We start from the raw sequence: 18,415 nt of genomic DNA on the forward strand, positions 1-18,415 counted from the left end.
AAGGTTTTGGCTTGAAAAATACATTCACAGTGGAGAAGTGCACACAGGGCACTATGGGGCAAAATAATACCCAAGGAAACTTTTATTTAAGATTTAGCACCATTTTACCATTATCAAGATTATGTATAAAACCTCAGACTCCAATGGGGCTCGCTCGGGTCCTTCTGATTTCTGTAAAATAAAAAAACGTCTGTAATTTCTAGTTCATCTTTATTTAATATAATCATCATGTTTACTGTATTTAAACCTGTAAATATTGTAGTAATACTGTTATTATATTATTAAATTATGATGGGAAACAAGGGTTTAAATTCTTAAAACTCCCGACAGAAAATGTCCAAAACAGAACTAATTTTCTCTGGTATGTATGTAGACACATTGTTTATGACTTCAGGAGCTGAACAGAAGGTCTAACTTGTCTGATTAACCACAGACATAATACGGAACTAACAACAGAATCAACCAGTCATGTTTTGATTTCCAATTGTTGGGGACAGTTTTGTTCCAGTGGTGAACAGATAAACAGTGCATTTCAGTCATACATTAAAAAATGAAAAACTGTGGCAGCGCTGTGGCAGGACTCTTTACTGACAGAGTCACTGTAAAGATGCTACAAGAATATATGCTAATTTGTCTGTTACAAGCTTCAAATAAACATGATATGTCTTTTATGAGCTTCAAATATCTGTGTTTAATCAATAAGGGCCCAAAATGTTAACGCTTAATGCTGGCATACTACTCGAATTCCATAGGGGCTCTAGCAGAAATTAGCATTATTATAGAGGTGTGGCCCAATTTTAGGCCCAAAACTAAAGACTAAACTCTTTTGCCAAATCTTGTATAATCTAGAAAATATATAATAAATGTTCTATCCTTTGTATACCCTGCTTTTCATTTATCTGCCTCAGACTAAATGTACATGCCATAGCTTGTATTTCATAAGCTATATTGCTGTTACAAAACTGTGCATTGGGAATGGTGCAGTACTGGTGTATACTAATGTGTATATTAGATTCTGAAGTGTGTGTATACATACATATATATATATATATATATATATATATATATATATATATATATATATATTGGTATTTAAGTACTACAAGGGGGCTACGCACCTAAGATTTTCATTCACCTTCGCCCCTGTGTTAATGTGATGTGACAATAAACATGTTTTGATTTTATAGTCAGTTTAGTGCTGGAAGATTTGATAGGTTTGCTGGTCATTTTGGGAAGAAAATCAATTGGCTATATATGTGTTGTAGACATTATGGCCCCTTGTTTCTATCACTACCTCTACAAATAAATCAGAGTCTATACGTTTTTCTACAATGCACCGTTCATATCAGACCACTTTAAATGACTTTGTTTACATCTCAACAATTGACTAATGCAGAAATTTTGAAAACTCAGTGGAGTTTCCCTTTAAGTCAACACCACCTGTAACTTGTTGAAGAGGTTAGACACACAATCACACAAACATTTAGCAGAGTCAACACAGCCTGAATTATCCACTCAGGCTAAGTACACACACAGACACAAACACACCGCTTGTCATGCAGGTGACAGGAACACGTACACATGTGCAGTTCCACTGCTGTATGTGTTTATGTGTGCAGTCTGCTCATATTTACATATGCAGCAGTATGAGGTTCATTGCAGGATGAACCTTAAAGTATTTTTGCCAAGCAGGATTCTGTTTTATGGTATAATGAGCTTGTGTGTTTTGTGTGTGCTTCAGTGTTAAAGGCCGCGCCCCCGTGTGTGTGTGACGTTGATGGAGTGTGTGTGGCGCACTCCTCAGGCAGTCTGCGTCTCAGCCCCTGTCACTCACGGCAACCTTCACTTCTGTCAGACGCCTCGGCACTGGAGGGAGAGCGATCATCCACACCATCTGAGCTTAACTCACCACGACACAGAACACACTCGCTCTGCAACGTGAGAACACACACATACGCTCAACACAGTCCTTTTACATTGTCAGGACCCTTAGTCATATTTGTCTTGCTGCATATTTCACTGCTATTGCACTGCAATTGGAATGTCTTATAGGGATTTGGGCTTTTGGCTTCATTTCATTAGTAAGACAAAGAAAGATGCTGGGCATGTGGACCATATTTCAAGTGGTCACACATTTCATAATTACATAAGTTACATATTAGTTTCATAGTAGCAATTAAACTGCATCAATTTTTGTAATGGTAGAACCAATATTAATTAATTATAGTAATATTCAATTAAATTAATTACAAACAGTTCCAAAAAGGTTCGAGCAGTATGCAAAATGCCAAGAAAAACAGAAAGCAATGATTAGTAAACACTGTTTGACCTATATTAAACTGAAAACAGTACAAAAACACAATATTCAATGTTTTACCTTAAGAACTTTGTTTTTTTATAAACGTACACTCATTCTAAACTTTATGCCGGTTTACCACTGTTACATCACCTAGAACCCCTACACATCTTTCAGTGTTAATGGTGTTTTCACAGATATGCAAGTTACCTACTAATACCCCCCATACCATGACACCCCCCCGACTTTGGAACTTTAGGCTGGTAACAATTTTTCTGAATCCTTTTCCTGAATCCTTTGATGATATAATGCACCGTAGTGTGTACAATACCTAAAATCCTTGCGAATGCTGGTTAAGGAATGTTGTTTTTAAACAACTGCACTATTTGCTGATGCATTTTTTGCAAAATGTGATTCACCCATTCTTGGTCATAAAGGACTCAGCCTTTCCTGGATGCTCCTTTTATACCCAAACATGATTACATCACCTTTTTTTAAGATATTTTCTGAACATTTAACAATGAGTGCATTTTGATGCACTCAGTAATCCGATCGTAATCAGATTTCTGCAGTTATCCGATTTCCGATTATTCATGTGAACACCATACTCCGATCCAAAAATCTGATTAAGAAATCAGATAAGGAGAGCTGGATTTTAGCTCAGTAATCAAATTTCTCAGTGTATATATACTCTTACTCTGATTTCTTTTGGATTTCTCACTCTGCCCACATGCGGAACAGACTGCTGTAGCGGACAATAAGCAAGTAGCGTTGTGACACTGAAACCCTTCCTTTTCTGAAATTGCCCCTGCCCCAACTTTTTTGGAACACGTTGCAGGTTTCAATTTCAGATTGAGCGTATATTTGCAAAAACAATGAAGTTGATAAGGTAAAGCATTAAATATCTTCTCTTTGTACTTTTTTGTTTATATACAGGTCAAAGTAGATTTACAAGTAACTGCTTTCTGTTTTTATTTGCGTTTGACATACTGTGCTAACTTTTTTGGAATTGGGTTTGTAAAAGTAAAGTAGGGAGATCTGGCAAATGTGGGTGTGAAATCGTGATGACTAAATTGAAAGAAATTTGGTAAAAATCCAAAACAACAAACTGTATATTGTTTTTATTATAAGTATTATATAAATCGTAACTCTGGTCAAATAGGGATCTTCAGGTTAAACAAAATGTCTGAATTATATCAAAACATTCAACTTAAATCACAGAAAATCAGATAAAATCATTAAGCACATCACAGTGAAATCTGAGATTTCATTGAATCTTTTTTTTAAGAATCGTAAATAAATTGTGAAGTCAGAGATTTACACCCCTAGTAGTTACTGAAATTTTTTATTAGCTGAATGCTAAGACTTAATATATATACTTGAGTCATTGCATTTTACTATTATACTATAGTATTATTTCAAAATATTTGTTCACATATTACTAAAATTAAATGCTTGTACTTTTACTCAAATTTCCAAGAGAAGTTCTTGTGCATTTGAATTTATTGTATTTGAATTTATTGTTCTTATTAAAACATCCAACCAAATTCATACCTGGGTAAAATATTACTGCACACAGCTTTGCTAATTTGCTAACGTGCAAGGACTAGTCACTGCACCACATCTCACACCACCAGATAAAGCCTGCGACCGAAATGAATCTCTACTCCCTCATTAGAATTGTGCTATATACTGGCAATCTATTTCATTTAATAAGTAGTGATAAAAATGCATGAATTTATAAATTATTTCAGATTATTTTCTTGCTTCAGTATTCACCAGCTGCATAAACATGCCAACATTAATTTTCTTGAGCAAGGATGAAGTTGGCTTTTTATTCATGGCCCTAGACATGGCAATAAAGTTCTGAAAAGTGCAGTGGTGGAGGAGAAATAAAAAATTGACTAGGCTACACATTCTTGGTCCACAATTACAGTCATCTACAACAGTTACCATTCAGTGTTTCTCCTACATGTTGAGTGGCAGGTGTAAATGGATTGAAGTCTTTGTTTTTGCATGTACAGCGCTGCTTTTTTACAGTGTTAACTTCAGAGAATGAAGAGAATCTGTGACTCACTGGCCGCTATTAACGTAATATCATAGTGCCCTAAAGCACAATTAGGGATCCATTTCGCAGCCAAAGAAAATGTGCACGTTAACATAAGTACAGTTTCTATGTACTTTTTCCTTGTCTGGTCTAAGGTTAAGGTTAATAATAGAACGATAAGCCTACGATTTAAGTGGTTTAAAGCTCAGTCAGCTCTTCTCTGATCTGCCGTTTTCTGTGGCTGCAGTCTTTAGAGGACCTGGAGGACCAGAAAAGGAGGAAGAAGAAGGAGAAGATGGGCCTGGGTTCGCTGTCCCGCGTCTTTGCCCGAGGAAAGCAGAGGAAGTCTCTGGATCCCGGCCTGTTCGACGGTACCAACACACCTGACTACTACATAGAGGAAGACGCTGACTGGTGATGCAGCCAGACAGCCTCTCTGACCTGTGTGTGTGAGCAAGAGCGCGACAGACTGAGTGTGAGAGAGTGAGAGAAAGAGTGGGTGTCAGGTTGAGCCTCAGAGGAGTAGGTGTTTGCTCCGTGTGTTGCTGTTGACTACAAGAGCACAAGTTAACTGATAAGGCGAGTCCTGCACTGCAGGGCGATCCTCAGTGGATTTGGATCTGTCACGCCGTGAACCGCAGCACATCTCCTAACCTTCTCATCCCCCTTTACACTGACACTTACTATACTTGCTCTGGAAACTTGAAGGACTGCTGGATTTGTAAATAACAAACCCATTGTGGTACACATCTGTGCTTGTAAATTGTCTGTTGTCCTAAATGCCTTTTGTTTAATTAATTTAACCATATCTGTTGTCCTGTGTGGGTCATTGGCTAGGTCTGACCATGTTAGTAGAGTTCTCCCTGCTGGGAAGTGGCAGGCTGCACGGAGCCAGACAGGCATAAAAGATTTAGAGCCTCTCAATAACATGCAAACACAGCCCTCAACAGTAACACAACTCTGAACATCTTAACCCCTTAAACTCCTGAATTAGCATTCAGTTATTAATCTTAAGGCTTATTAAGGCTTATTATTCAGTAACTACTGCATAAACAAAACAACATTAATGTATAAACAGCAGAACATGAGATGGAGTATTTAAAGCAAGTATGCAAGTTTGGAATCACTTGTCATATAATATTTATTCGTGATTTGCAATGTGCAGCACTATTGTTATTCATCATATATAATTCTTCTTATCGTTATTATTTTTCTGCTGGATTTTTGTCCTCTAACCTTTTTCCCTTGATATGGACACCATTCTAACTCCGGAGTGTTCGTCAGGCGGAATGGCAGGCTTAGTATGTGGTCAAAAGTACCTCACTTATATCATGACAATAAAAGTACTCTAGCCACACCCTATTAACTATGTGGGATACCATAGTAACCCCCTAGCAGCACCCTAGCAACCACCTGGAATACAATAGCAAACACCTAGCAACACACTAGCAACCACCCAGGATACCATAGCAACCATCTAGCAACACTCTAGTAACCACCAAAATTATCATATCAAAGTTCAAGTGTAAGTTCATTCTGGATGCTGCACAGCTTTCTCCTTTATTATGAAATCATCTACAGCTCATTTCAATATTAATGTTTACAGCGTGCTACAAATTGTTTAAAACCCATAGAATATTTAATATTAGCCGATTAGAAACTTTTTACAAATATATCTGCGACAAAATCAGTTTTACTTTATTAAAAATATTTGAACAGTAGTGTGTTTTAATGATTTACTGATTTCTTCCACTTAGTAAAGTATATCCAGCAGCTCAACCATTCGACCATTGTTGTAATTTAGTAACCATTGTTCATCAGAATAATATGAAAAAAAAAATGCTGTTGTCAAATATAATAACTAGGGAAGCACAAATATGGTAATTTTGGGCCAGTGCTGACATCCAGCATTTTTCATGTACATATCTGCTGATGCTGATTCATAAACATGTACAACAAGTAGAAATTAGGACTAGAAACACTTTGATGAGCATTACAGAGAAAGATAACAGTCATTTCTGTAGGGTTGCACATACAGTACAGTCTGCCAATATTAATATGATTCCAATATCATCATTTATCCCTATTAATAACACAGGTAGAACATTTTACAACCATTCAGACAGTGTGGTCAGAGTTGTACAGTCCTCAGTGATGTATGAAACTGCCATGTATGGTTTGCTCTTATGATACTGAGGAATTAAAATCAACCACATTTCAAAACAAAAGTTTTTGCTACAGAAGTTTTGTCAGTGTTTGCTATAGAAACAGTAGTCAGTGTGAGTTTACTGGCTGAGATTGCCTGCCATGCCAACAGGAGCGCTCTGAACTGCCGCTAAAACACTTACACTTGGACAGGAGGTTTCCCTTGAACGCTGATCCAGGACCAGCTTTGCTGCACAAATAACCTTCATGTCCTTTCTGCACAATTACAAATCTGGTCTGAGGTCGGTAGCTAAGGGAAGCTTCCATTCTCCTCTGCCTGCATACGGAGGGGTGTCATGGAAACCGTTGTCCTTACTGCTTTGCAGATGAGGTAGAATTGCCTGTCTTTAACAAAGCCCCACATCTCAGAACTTGTGACCACAGTTTCTATTTCTTTGCCCTTTTTTTTAAAACAGAAGTTCTTTTTTGATTCCATGTTTAAACGTGTAAATGTGAATACAGTACTGATTGAACTGTCAGTGGAAGAGTCAGGTAGTTTTGAATAGTGAAGAACCTCTGTATGGCCTGTCTGGGATTAGCTACATGTTAGAGATCTGAATGGCATGGAAACAAATGTTAAAGTTATTGATAAATAAAGTATTTTGAAATAAATTCAGTGCCACAAGTGGAAGAGGCTGAGAGCACTTTGCATGTGTGTGGTCTGGTGTGAAAGCTCTGCACCTCCCCGAGCTGTCGGCAGCTATGTTGTCTCCTTTAGAGGTGAAAATTAGCTGCCATCAGTTAGTGGAGTCTCTGTGTGACTAACTGTAACTCTTGACCTCCTGAACACCTCTAATACTCTGACACAAGTGATGGTAATGCTGTGTACATTTCTGTTGTGTTTGTGTGATACTCACCAATCCAAGAAGCTAAAAAGCTGGAATGCACAGTGATGGTGATCATCCTCGGCATCTTCACACCCAGTGAACACACTGATGTCATCTTTCATCAGGTAGTTTTTTCAGAGATTAGCAAAAAATTCCACATTCCAGTTCAAATTCCAAAGGTGTTACATACATATCAAAACATGCATCTCCAGAATAGTAACTTTTCAAGAGAAGGCAAAAACATTCTTAGCTTTTAATATAAGTTTGCGAGTTTGGACCACGTCTTCAACGTATGGTGGTAGTATGAGAGGGGGTCGTGATTCTAGGAGGGAAGAGAACTCTGAGAACTTGGTCTGGGGTTTTGGTCAGCTTCTGCTTTGAGCTAGAAGGCTGGACCCGCACCTCCCACCCCCCACCTTCATGAATGGAAGTAGCACTGACAGAACTGAGGAGCAGGGAGAAGATAAGATGGTGTTTGGGTATAAAAGCTTTGTCACAGGACATTTTTATGATATTAGATTGGAAGAAGGAGGGGCTTCAGGCATAGAGTCCTCCCTCCAAACAGTTATTCTCCTTTTAATGAAAAGATCTTTTATTCCAAGTTATTTCAAAGCATTTCTATTGCTCTGCTGCATTCACACGGTGTAGAAAAAACAAACCAACTAAAATCTAATAGAGATAAATGTTTGTTTTATTTTGTTTCTAATGCGGGCAAGGGAGGGGCCAGCTGTGACATTATGCAGTTATATATTAACCGATAAAGATCAAATTCAGCCACGAAGTATACGTCTGCAAAAGGTTAGAGTCAGCACACAACCTCCATGAGTCTTCAGGGTAGTATGTAGTAGCTGCACAAGGATGTCTAGAATAACTTTCTAGAGATTAAAAAGGGAGCAGAGGAGGAACATATTCATTGCTGTACAAGAAGTCACTTTGAATACCTCTGTGAGCTCATGTCACATTACCCTTGGTAGGGTACCATACTGTGATACTGTCAGGCCCAGCTTTTTAGAGAGAACTGATGGACCAGAAGTGGGGAAATAATACATTTATACTGCCATCTGCTGGTGGCATTACGTAGGTTCACCCTCAGAAACCACTTGGGGTGCAGTTTTCTCTTAGTCCTAAAGGGGGAAACTCAGATTTTTCTGAATATACGCATAATTCAACAATTGAGATGGAAACAGAGTCATTCGATGTGTTTTGATGTGAAATGGTGCATTTGTGGATAAACTTATTGACTCAAATTTTCTTCATGGTGAGGTGGAAGGAACCAGAGTCTATAAATTTTATTTATATTATTTATTTTATTCACTATCCCGAACAACCTACACGTGTCTTCTGTGGTTTTATGTGAGATGTTGATAGTGGTAAAATGTGCAAAAGTGGTCTAGCTTTCTTTGGGGGCTGCTTTGTCTTTCAACGCCTGAATGTACCTCTCCACCTTGAATGGATTTAGGCCTTAGGCCAACACCTCATTTCAGAACTGTCATAAAACAAAGTCTCAGGTGCCAGGCAGCATGTTTTAGTTTGGTTTGTATTACTATTTCTGTAAATAATTCATGACTAGGTTTAAATAGAAGAGTATTTCACATCAAACCACTCTAAGTGACTTCGTTTATATCTTAAGCAGACATTTCCAAATATCAGTGGAATTAAAGAGCCCATATCATGGAAAACCAAATATTTGTTGATTTTTTCAGATAAAAGAGTTTGAAGTAGTATGTAAACATTGTTGAAGCTTCAAAATATGCCATTCATTCTCCAGACTGTGTGATCCATATATGGACATTAAGCTGTGGCCTGTTTTGAATACATTGTTTTTGTGATGCCATAAACCATACTAATATATCTTCAGCCTACATATAACCTATTCCACCTATTCACACTGAAGTTATAAGGAGTGTTTCAGTCCTTCATCCATTAGAATTAGACAGCCTATTTGTTTACATGGGATAAAGAGATGGCGGAAAATTGTCATTGAAATGAATTATGAGTGGTTTTGTACATATTCCTACACAAACACCATAAACAGCATATGCACCCTCTTTATTTTAACCATTAACCGTAAGCATGTGGATGGAAGTGATACTAGCGCTACTAGCGGTAGTAACTCTGGTATTAAACCCAGCCCAGGAAATGCATGTAGTTATATACAGTTCAGTAGGATTCAGACCAGAGTTACACCCTAAAGGTCTCTTGCAAACAGCCCTGCCTTTTCTCCCTACATCCACCAATCCAGACTCAGACAGTCTCTCGAGCCCCGCCCGTCTGAGTGTGAGCCTATCAGATTGTGAGGAGCAGCTGGACAGACTGCAGCAGGTGGAGCTGGCGCGGACGGTGCCCATGTCCCGGTGGCGAGCGGGCACTGTGCAGGCCTGGCTTGAGGTCATCATGGCCATGCCCATGTACATCCGCGCCTGTGCAGACAACATCAAGAGCGGCAAGGTCAGAGAACACACCAGAACAGCTACAGCGCACACTGTAAAGAAAACATACCGTATAAACTATAACTAACTTACACTATACTAGTCCAACGTTATATGTAGGCTTACTGTATTATGAAAACAGAACAGTATGCACTGCACTCCATATAATATACAATATAATGCGGTTATACGTTTGTGAAATATACATAGCAGATGGCCATATTAACAGAAACGCTGATAATTTGTGGCCTATTCTACTTTTTTACAGTATAAAAATGCTATACAATATATGCTATGCACTGCACAATATATTATACAGTAATATGGTTATTTATTAGAGCTTAGAGTGAAATCTGGAAAAGATTATGACATATGACACAATACAACATGTATGCATGTGCTGTGGTGGACATAACAGACCTAAAAATATCCAAATATTAAGTACGTTATAAGGAGCAGGGCCACCCTTTGCATTTAGGCCAGTTTCAGTACTGAATGAGAACGCTCTCACAGAAGTTTTGATGGGATGAAGGAGGTGAAAATGTAGTTCACATGTTTAAATCTGGTGACTGCGGAGGCCATGGAAGTAATTTGGTTTCATCAAAAACACATTTGGATGGGGCCATCGTGAGGGAGCAGGGTCCATACCATATGCTGCACTTGCTTCTGTAAAATGGTCTCATATAGAGTCATACAGAGCAATCATAAGATCTAATCATGAAATTAAGTCATATTTTAGTATGATTTCACTACATGTTCAGTATGTCAAAGAGGTGGCCACAAGCATTGTGGGTTGACGGCATCCTTTAGCATTCTCTAAATATAACGGAATGGCTTTGTTGCAAAACACATTATAGACCACTTTCAAGGCTTTTTTTTCATTATATATGTTGTTATATACTTCACACACACAACAAATATCAATGGTATATTATGATTGATGCCACCTTTATTGGAGAAGCAAAAATGTGTTTTCCATTACATGTCAGCTGTTATTTTTTTTTGAGAACTCATTATGTCCAAAATTATTCCAAATGGATATACAGCATTTTGGAATTAAACTCTTCGACTGCAAATGTAGACAAAGGGTGGAAGAAGATGCATCAGACTATATCACTAGTTTTCCATTACTCAGGTTATGTTTAGCAATGATCCTGTCTGTTAAGAGATTTGCTTTCACTTAATGAGCTTTTGATTGTGTCTGATGTTCATTATTGCCGATGTTGTTTGTCTGTGTTTACACTGCCATGATTTTTGAGACTGTTCACTTTCACGTTACGCAATTCTGCTGTTTTGACCAATGCCTCTTCTCTGATTATTTGAATATGAATTAATACTTGAGTTTCATACTTACAGGACCCTATTATTCACAGGACCCCATGTGGCTTGGGGGCCCTAAGTGATTGCTAGCAAGAAATGACTCTGGTTACACTGAAAGCTTTTACACCAAACTGCTTATTGTCAGATCTCAGACAATGGCTCACCTCTATAGCTACTTGTGACTTACTTTTCATGTGTTTATCATTGTGTTTGTGCTAGGTGATGTTAGCCTTAACTGATGCAGATCTTGAGGCTGGTTTGGGCATCAGTAACTCTATGCATCGCAGGAAACTGCGCCTGGCCATTGAAGACTACAGACAGGCTGAGTCTGGACATGGGTGAGATGTATACACACTTAAACAAAAGTCCAGTCCAAACTACTTTCTTGCATTGTGTGCAAAAATGCTGTTTTATTGGTAATTGTCTTGTTTACACATTGTTTTTGTTAGCTCAACATTTATAAAATGCTTTATTTCTTAAAATGCTGTTTTATTGTGGCAGTTGTACTCTATTTTTTGATATTAAGAAAGCAGAGGTTGTGCGGGTGAAAGGTGTGCATTGTTTTCACAGCAGGGGGTTCTCACCCCTCCCCTTTCTCTCCTCTTTGCTCACTAGCAGCTCAACCCTGAGTCACACAGAGAGCCAGCAGTGTCCTAGTTAATCTGATGCCAGAATAAGGAAACAAATATTTGATTGTATTAATCAAAAGTGGCCACTAGAAGGCCTGCAGAAAGAGGCTACATACTGCAACCAGACTGACCACAGTGTTATCCACTGTACATATAAAATATACAAAAACGTTCCAAATGTACGCACCCAACAGGGGCAGCACACAAACCTTGTATAAAAGCCTGTTCAAAGCAGATAAACAGAAAGTTTTTGTGTGTGTCTGCTGTCAGGCTATCAAAAGCAGCGGATCTGGACCACCACTGGGTGGCGCAGGCGTGGCTGAGTGATGTAGGACTGCCACAGTACTCCCAGTTTTTCCACACCCACCTAGTGGATGGACGCCTGTTGAGCACACTCACTCGCAGCGACCTGGAAAAGCACCTGCACGTGTCCAAAAAAGCCCATCAGAGCAGCCTCCTGCTGGGAATACAACTACTGCACATGCTCAACTTCAACAAAGAGGTACACAAACACGCACACACAAGTTTGTATTGCTGTCTTTGTGGGGGTCTTGGTACCATAGCTAAATGTTGCTCTGCAACACCTAACGCAACCATAAACCCAGGAGCCAAAAAGAAACTTAAGATAAAAGCTGCATTTCTGGTTTTTAAATCTGGCATATTTCTGCAAATCCAGTCACCCCAGCACCCAGACCCCAACTTCATGTGTTCTTCTAAGACTGAACTCTGGGATTCCTGCAGATCTCGTTGAAAAACTCAAAGCAAGTTTACCAAACAGAATGGAAACTATATTAAAGCCAAAGGGCGCAGATATTAATTACTGCAAAAACTGACATTACATTTAGTGGTTATGTTAAATATACAGTATGGAAAATTTGTACACCTCCAGTCAAATTATATGTTTTGAGCTTAATGTGTTGGAGAAAAAAATAAAACATGACATATAAAATGTGCCCTAACTTTTGTACAGGCCACAATTTATGGTTTATTCTTTTCCCCAATACATTAATTTCAGCAAATAAACATTAAATTTGCATTAAAATGTTCAGAAGTGTGTTCACTGTAGAGGATGTGTTAACCTCTTACATGGCCAGGGCCCACCAGCAGGCCCAAAGTTTTATCACACACTTCTATAACCTAAGAATAGCTCAACTAGTTTGCATTGAAGCCCCTGTAGTTACTGACTAATAAGTCTTAGTATGTGTGTCCACAGCCTTTTCCATAAAGCTGGGAACATTCTGTGTTACTGCAACTCAGTGCTGTTGTGCTACTTACCTTCTACCCCAACCTTAACCTTTGTCTCAGGAACCAAAAGCAAATGTTGAGGTCTTTATTATACCCTATAAAATCTACAATGTTGGGATTCTATTCATACCACAGATGTAAGTTTCCACACTTTTATGAAATAAAAAGAGTTGTAGTATTTAAACACTGTAAAAGTTTCAAAACATACCATTTACTTTCCAGTCCATTGAGCTCATTCATGTAAACTAAGCTGCAAAAACAGCCTGTTTTAAATTCCACAGTTTCTGTGATGTCACAGAAAATAATTAACATATGTCCACCTAATCAGCCTACAGCAGTTTAGCCCCAACCATTCATGCTGAAGTTATGAGTAGTGTTTTATCCTGGACTTCTTTTTGAATGAGAGTAGTCAATCAGAACAAATGTTATTTACATATATCAGTCTTAGAGGCACAGCCTGTTTAATTCTAAGGGTTAAAAAGGGGTTGGTTGACTGTTTTTAGCACATAACCCCGCACAAATGGTATAAGTGGACGTCAGAGGAAAAGTAAAATGCAAATAATATACAGGACACGGGCACAAAATTGTATTTTGTTCTAATGAGAGCAGCCAGTGTCTACACAACTTCCAAATATGCATATTTTTATCAGCTTTGGTCTAAAATGCATGTAAAATGGCAGTGTGGTCCATGCTGATTCATGTTGTATATGTGGCTGAAGGTGCTGCAGGCAAGACGAGCGGACTGTGAGAGCCAGAACACAGACCCTTTAGTGTGGACCTGCCAGCGTATCATTAAATGGCTGAGAGACATCGACCTGAAGGTACATTATTGATACACACTGAGGAACTACAGAAACAAGTGCAAGTATAATATAAAGATGATACATGAAGATGTGGAGAGGGAAAAGCAATTGTCTCGGATGTGAACGTGTGCATTTGCAGGAATTTGCTGACAATCTTCAGAGCAGCGGGGTCCATGGTGCAGTCATGGTGCTGGATCCTTCCTTCACCACGGACTCTATGGCAACGGCTCTAGGTATCCCTGGAAACAAGCATATGGTCCGTCAACACCTGAGTGAAGAAATGAAGGCCCTCCTCAGCCCTGCAAGGTGAGAGAGAGAGAAAGCAAAGGAGACATAGGGTGGGGTGGGTGGAGAGAGAGAGAGAGATAAAGATAGAGAGAGAGAGGGAGAGAGAGAGAGCGAGAGAGAGAAAGAGGCAGGGAGGGAAACAGAGAAGATAGAGTCTGAGAAATAGAGAAAGAGAGGGAGAGACAGAAGGAGAGAGAGAGGGAGAGAGAGAGACAAAGGGACAGAGAGAGGGAGCTTGCATATATGGTCTGAATGGTGCTATCACAGAGTCCCATATTATGTGTCTCTGCAGATTGGGCATTGAACAGGAAGTCGAGCCTTTGGGAACTCCGCCCACTCTGTCTCGTCAGAGTTCTCTGAGACGTTCCACCATCGGTCGCCATGACGACCAACTGTCTTTCAGAAAACTCACAGCCAAGGTGTGACACTGACTTATTCCTTACATTGCAACAGTAACTGTGATGATTAAAATATGTTTTCATCTATATTTTAACCCCTTAAATTCCAAGACACATTACATGTTCAGGCTTATTATTCAGTAACTACATGGAAAACAATTATATATTTATTTAGGGGTTAAAGTTAGTTTCAGGGGGTTAAATGAGAGGATAACCCACTGAAACCAAGGTTGCATTTACAGTGGAACCCTGTAAGACATAGAATACAATCTCCAAAATGCTACGTTTTCAGGAGAAGGAAGAATATACTTTATTTTAGATGTAAGTCAATGGAACTAGACTTCCCCCCCCCAAGGCATTTGGGCCATTGATCATAAAATTTGTACCCAGTGTAAAGGGCAACAAAGTTGTAAGTGTGAGGAATTGAAGCCTGGCTCCTCCAGTAGGTCCACAGAATTTAAGAGGTTTCTGTTTAATCTCTACTGCCCACTAGTGGTGAATGCCATTACAGTCCTCTGTAATCTGTTCTGCAACCGAGGTCACATGTTTAATGGTCAAAAGTTTGAGAAGAAAGTTAAGGTTTGTCTTATGTTCCTTTCCCCAGCCTCCAGTAAGCTTCAGTCTGAAGAACCACAGTGGGAGGGACATCAGTTCTCTAAGCTCTGCTTCATTACAGAGAGATGGATATGAGGAGGCCCCAGCCCAGCCAGAGAACAGTCCAACCAGACAGCTCTCTGCCTCTGATGCTGATACTGTCTAAGCCCTGCACCTTAAAGGAAACAGGCCAGGATGTTGTGCAAAGCATTGAAGAAATGAACGTTTCCTGATGAAACAGCACTTTTTGAGCTAGTGGACATTTACAGTAGTTTATGTTTACCAGTTGAAACACTTTTTTTGTCCGATTTTTGTGATGTTGTTAAATGTATTTTTGTATTGGACTCTCACAAAAATTGTTGCACAGCAACTTCATGCATCAACTTTGAATAACAATGCACCTGAACGTTATGAATCATTGTAATATTTGGAACCTGCTACCATTTATATTTACGTTTACCATTCTGCATAAAGAAGCCTAAACCTGGATTATCTTCTCTAATAATGACTCTTTCTTGACATAATGCACAGCCAAACTCCATTCTTAATCTGCATTCAGAAAGTGTGTCTAAGGGGCGGTTCTGTAGACACAGCATACGCCTGGTCTTAGACTTAAAGGCCCAAACATTTTTCTTGTGTTTTACGAACCCACTTATGATGTTTGTATGGGTTTATGTACTAAAAACAGGCCTAATTCATTTTACATTACCATTTTCTAATCTCTGATAATCCCATTGAATTGAACAGGCTGTTTTTGTTACTCTGTCTTCTGCAACTCAAATATGTAAATGATCTCTATTCTGATTGGCTGAGTAGAAACCGTATAACTATGTGCTGCCTCAAAAACAACGAATTCAAACAAGCTGTTTTTGCTGCTTTATTTTTTCAAAAGGAATCTTTGGTTTGACGTGATATGGGTCCTTTACAAGACCACATGAACAATCAGTCCAAAGTTAGCTGATTAGACTTAACCTGTGAATGAAAAACCATGAAAAAGTTTCGTAAATCAGTAGCTGTGTCAGCCTACATTGTCCTACACATCATAATAAATGGTCTTGCTTCACTCATCTTTGCCTCATATAACACATTAAAAGGCCCATATCATTTTTTTTTTATAAAAGAGTTTGATACAGTATGTAAACATTGTTAAAGTTTTAAAATGTGCTGTTCACTCCCAAGCCTGTACAGTCAGAAACTAAGCTGCCTATGTGGCCTATTTTAAAATGTCATAAAAACCATTCCTTTTAATTTTCGAAATCAAAAATGTTAACACATCCTGTACTGGGAACAAACTTAAATCTTCAAATTTTAGTTTTTAGTTTTTTTTTGTTTTGTTTTTTTTTTCTTTTAAAATATAAAAGATAAAATACAAAAAATGTGCTGTACATTTTTGCATGGGCCACATTTTATGTTTTAAGTTTTCCACTATGTTTAATTCAGCAAATGAACAGCAATTTAGCCAAGGGTGCCAAAACTTTTGCTTTCGACTGCATGTCTAATCAGCCCACAGCAGTTTAGCTTTGCCCATTCACATTTAAATTATATATGAAGTGTTTCACACCAGACTGCTTTTTGAATGAGCTACAATATAGGGCAGCCGATCAGAACAGAGCTCATTTACATATATCTGTCTTATAGGCACAGAGAGGTTGGAAAATGGTTGTGTAAAAAGTTTTTAATTGTTTTTGTTACATAAACCCTCATAAATATAGTGAGGGACTCAGGGATGAGAAATAAAATACAACAAATATATAGGATATGGGCCCTTAAACAGCTCTCTAAACTTACTCTCTAACCACAAAGATATTTACAACTATTTCTCAGTGTTACAGTGTTTTTGACAGTTTTTCTGACAGAAGTTCATCTAAAAGTACAGTAACAGAAAAGGAACAATTTGTCTCAGCTGATGTACATGTGATACCATCCGCCCTGTGAATGATGCTGGCAGTAGTGAAATGAAATCGCTCTTTAGAACCTCTGCCCTCCAAGTACAGACCCATATGACTCACCTGTCCAGCGACACCACACCTGCTCATAAAGCTAGTTAAACATTGCAGGATTCCCAGCATTGAGGGAAAGCTATGATTTGGCTTCTGTTCCTCTAGTGGACATTATTTTTCAGAAGCAGCCTGATAATACTGCTTCATGGCAATTGGTCTGTTGTTGTGTAACCAAAACAATGAGCTGCAGTTCTGTGAACTATCATTTCCTCAGTTTAGACACAATAAAACCTTATTTTGTGGGAGTTATAGAGAAGGAAAGAAAGAAAGTAGGAAAAAGAAAAATAATAAATCATGTTTATACTAAGAAAAATAACAGTACTACAATATCCACAAAATCCACAAAAATTTGAGCATAATTAAACGGTTAAGATGTAAACAGAGTCATTCAGAGTGGTTTGATGTGAAATGATCCATTCTACAGAAACTTGCTGAGTCAGATTTGTCTACAGTGGTGGTGAAGAACCAGAGTGTTTAAGTGTTTAATGACTCTAAAAACTACCTAACGAAACATTACTGCCTTATGTAGTTATGAATAAGCTTCCTAATGTCTGAGACATTGTTTCACTAAAGTTTTGAGGTAAGGATAATTTTAAAAGCCCTTCGTGGTGGAGGGGTACATGTAAGGTGTTGTGATGCAAAATAGTTCCTAAAGACAACATAAAACTATTTTTTACTATTTTTGGACAGTAAATAAAATGTCAGTTTTTGCATTGTAGACAATATCCAGCAGGTAAGGATAGCAAGAAGATAGCAGGCCACTGCTGGCCCACTGATTTCAAAGCTGGAAGCCCACTGGCTTTTCCCTCAGCATTTTCAGTGCAGCCCACTAATTGTTAAGCAGAATATTTGACAAAATTTCACTTATTCAATGTAATCGCTTATTAACCCTTCACAGTCCAGTTTACTTATTTTTCCTTCATTTCTTTCGTTTTATTATCCTTTGTAGATGAGTTTAATAGCAATATCATTAATAGTTACTAAGCTATATTCAATCCAGCACAGTGTCAGCAACAACATTTTCAACAAAATCATTTTAGATTAGGCCTCTCCGGTTTGAGGAGATTATAAACCAATTAGACCTTATATACAGGACAGTGATCTGGGTGGTCTAAGGGGGGAACAGCAGTGGTCCCTGGTTCCCATCACCACCACTGTAAAGAAATCCGTCGTCATGTTTCTCTACAATTAATCGTTTCACATCAAACCACTTTGACTGACTTTGTTTACATCTCAATGACTGAATTATACAGAAATTTTGAAAAATCGGTGGAATTCTCCTTTAAGAACCTTTATATTTAAGCGAATCTTTAACTCTTTAATTACCCCTCTTT

At 38.4% G+C, this 18,415-nt stretch overlaps 1 protein-coding gene across 3 annotated transcripts in view; it reads left to right on the forward strand.

Annotated features, from left to right (window-relative positions):
- kazna (kazrin, periplakin interacting protein a) overlaps positions 1–15,570 on the forward strand; it is a 62,216-nt gene extending 46,646 nt beyond the window's left edge. For all 3 annotated transcript variants that reach the window (XM_036579171.1, XM_036579169.1, XM_036579170.1), the window contains 9 exons: positions 1,742–1,938; positions 4,591–4,714; positions 9,618–9,823; positions 11,344–11,462; positions 12,024–12,255; positions 13,718–13,819; positions 13,941–14,107; positions 14,382–14,508; positions 15,092–15,570. In XM_036579171.1, the coding sequence (XP_036435064.1) occupies positions 1,742–1,938; positions 4,591–4,714; positions 9,618–9,823; positions 11,344–11,462; positions 12,024–12,255; positions 13,718–13,819; positions 13,941–14,107; positions 14,382–14,508; positions 15,092–15,247 (1,430 nt within the window). In that variant the 3' untranslated portion in view covers positions 15,248–15,570. The remainder of the gene's footprint in view (positions 1–1,741; positions 1,939–4,590; positions 4,715–9,617; positions 9,824–11,343; positions 11,463–12,023; positions 12,256–13,717; positions 13,820–13,940; positions 14,108–14,381; positions 14,509–15,091) is intronic.
- Positions 15,571–18,415: the final 2,845 nt, after the last annotated feature.

This window comes from Colossoma macropomum, unplaced genomic scaffold (assembly GCF_904425465.1).
Source record: "Colossoma macropomum unplaced genomic scaffold, Colossoma_macropomum, whole genome shotgun sequence".
In the NCBI taxonomy this organism is placed as follows: domain Eukaryota; kingdom Metazoa; phylum Chordata; class Actinopteri; order Characiformes; family Serrasalmidae; genus Colossoma; species Colossoma macropomum.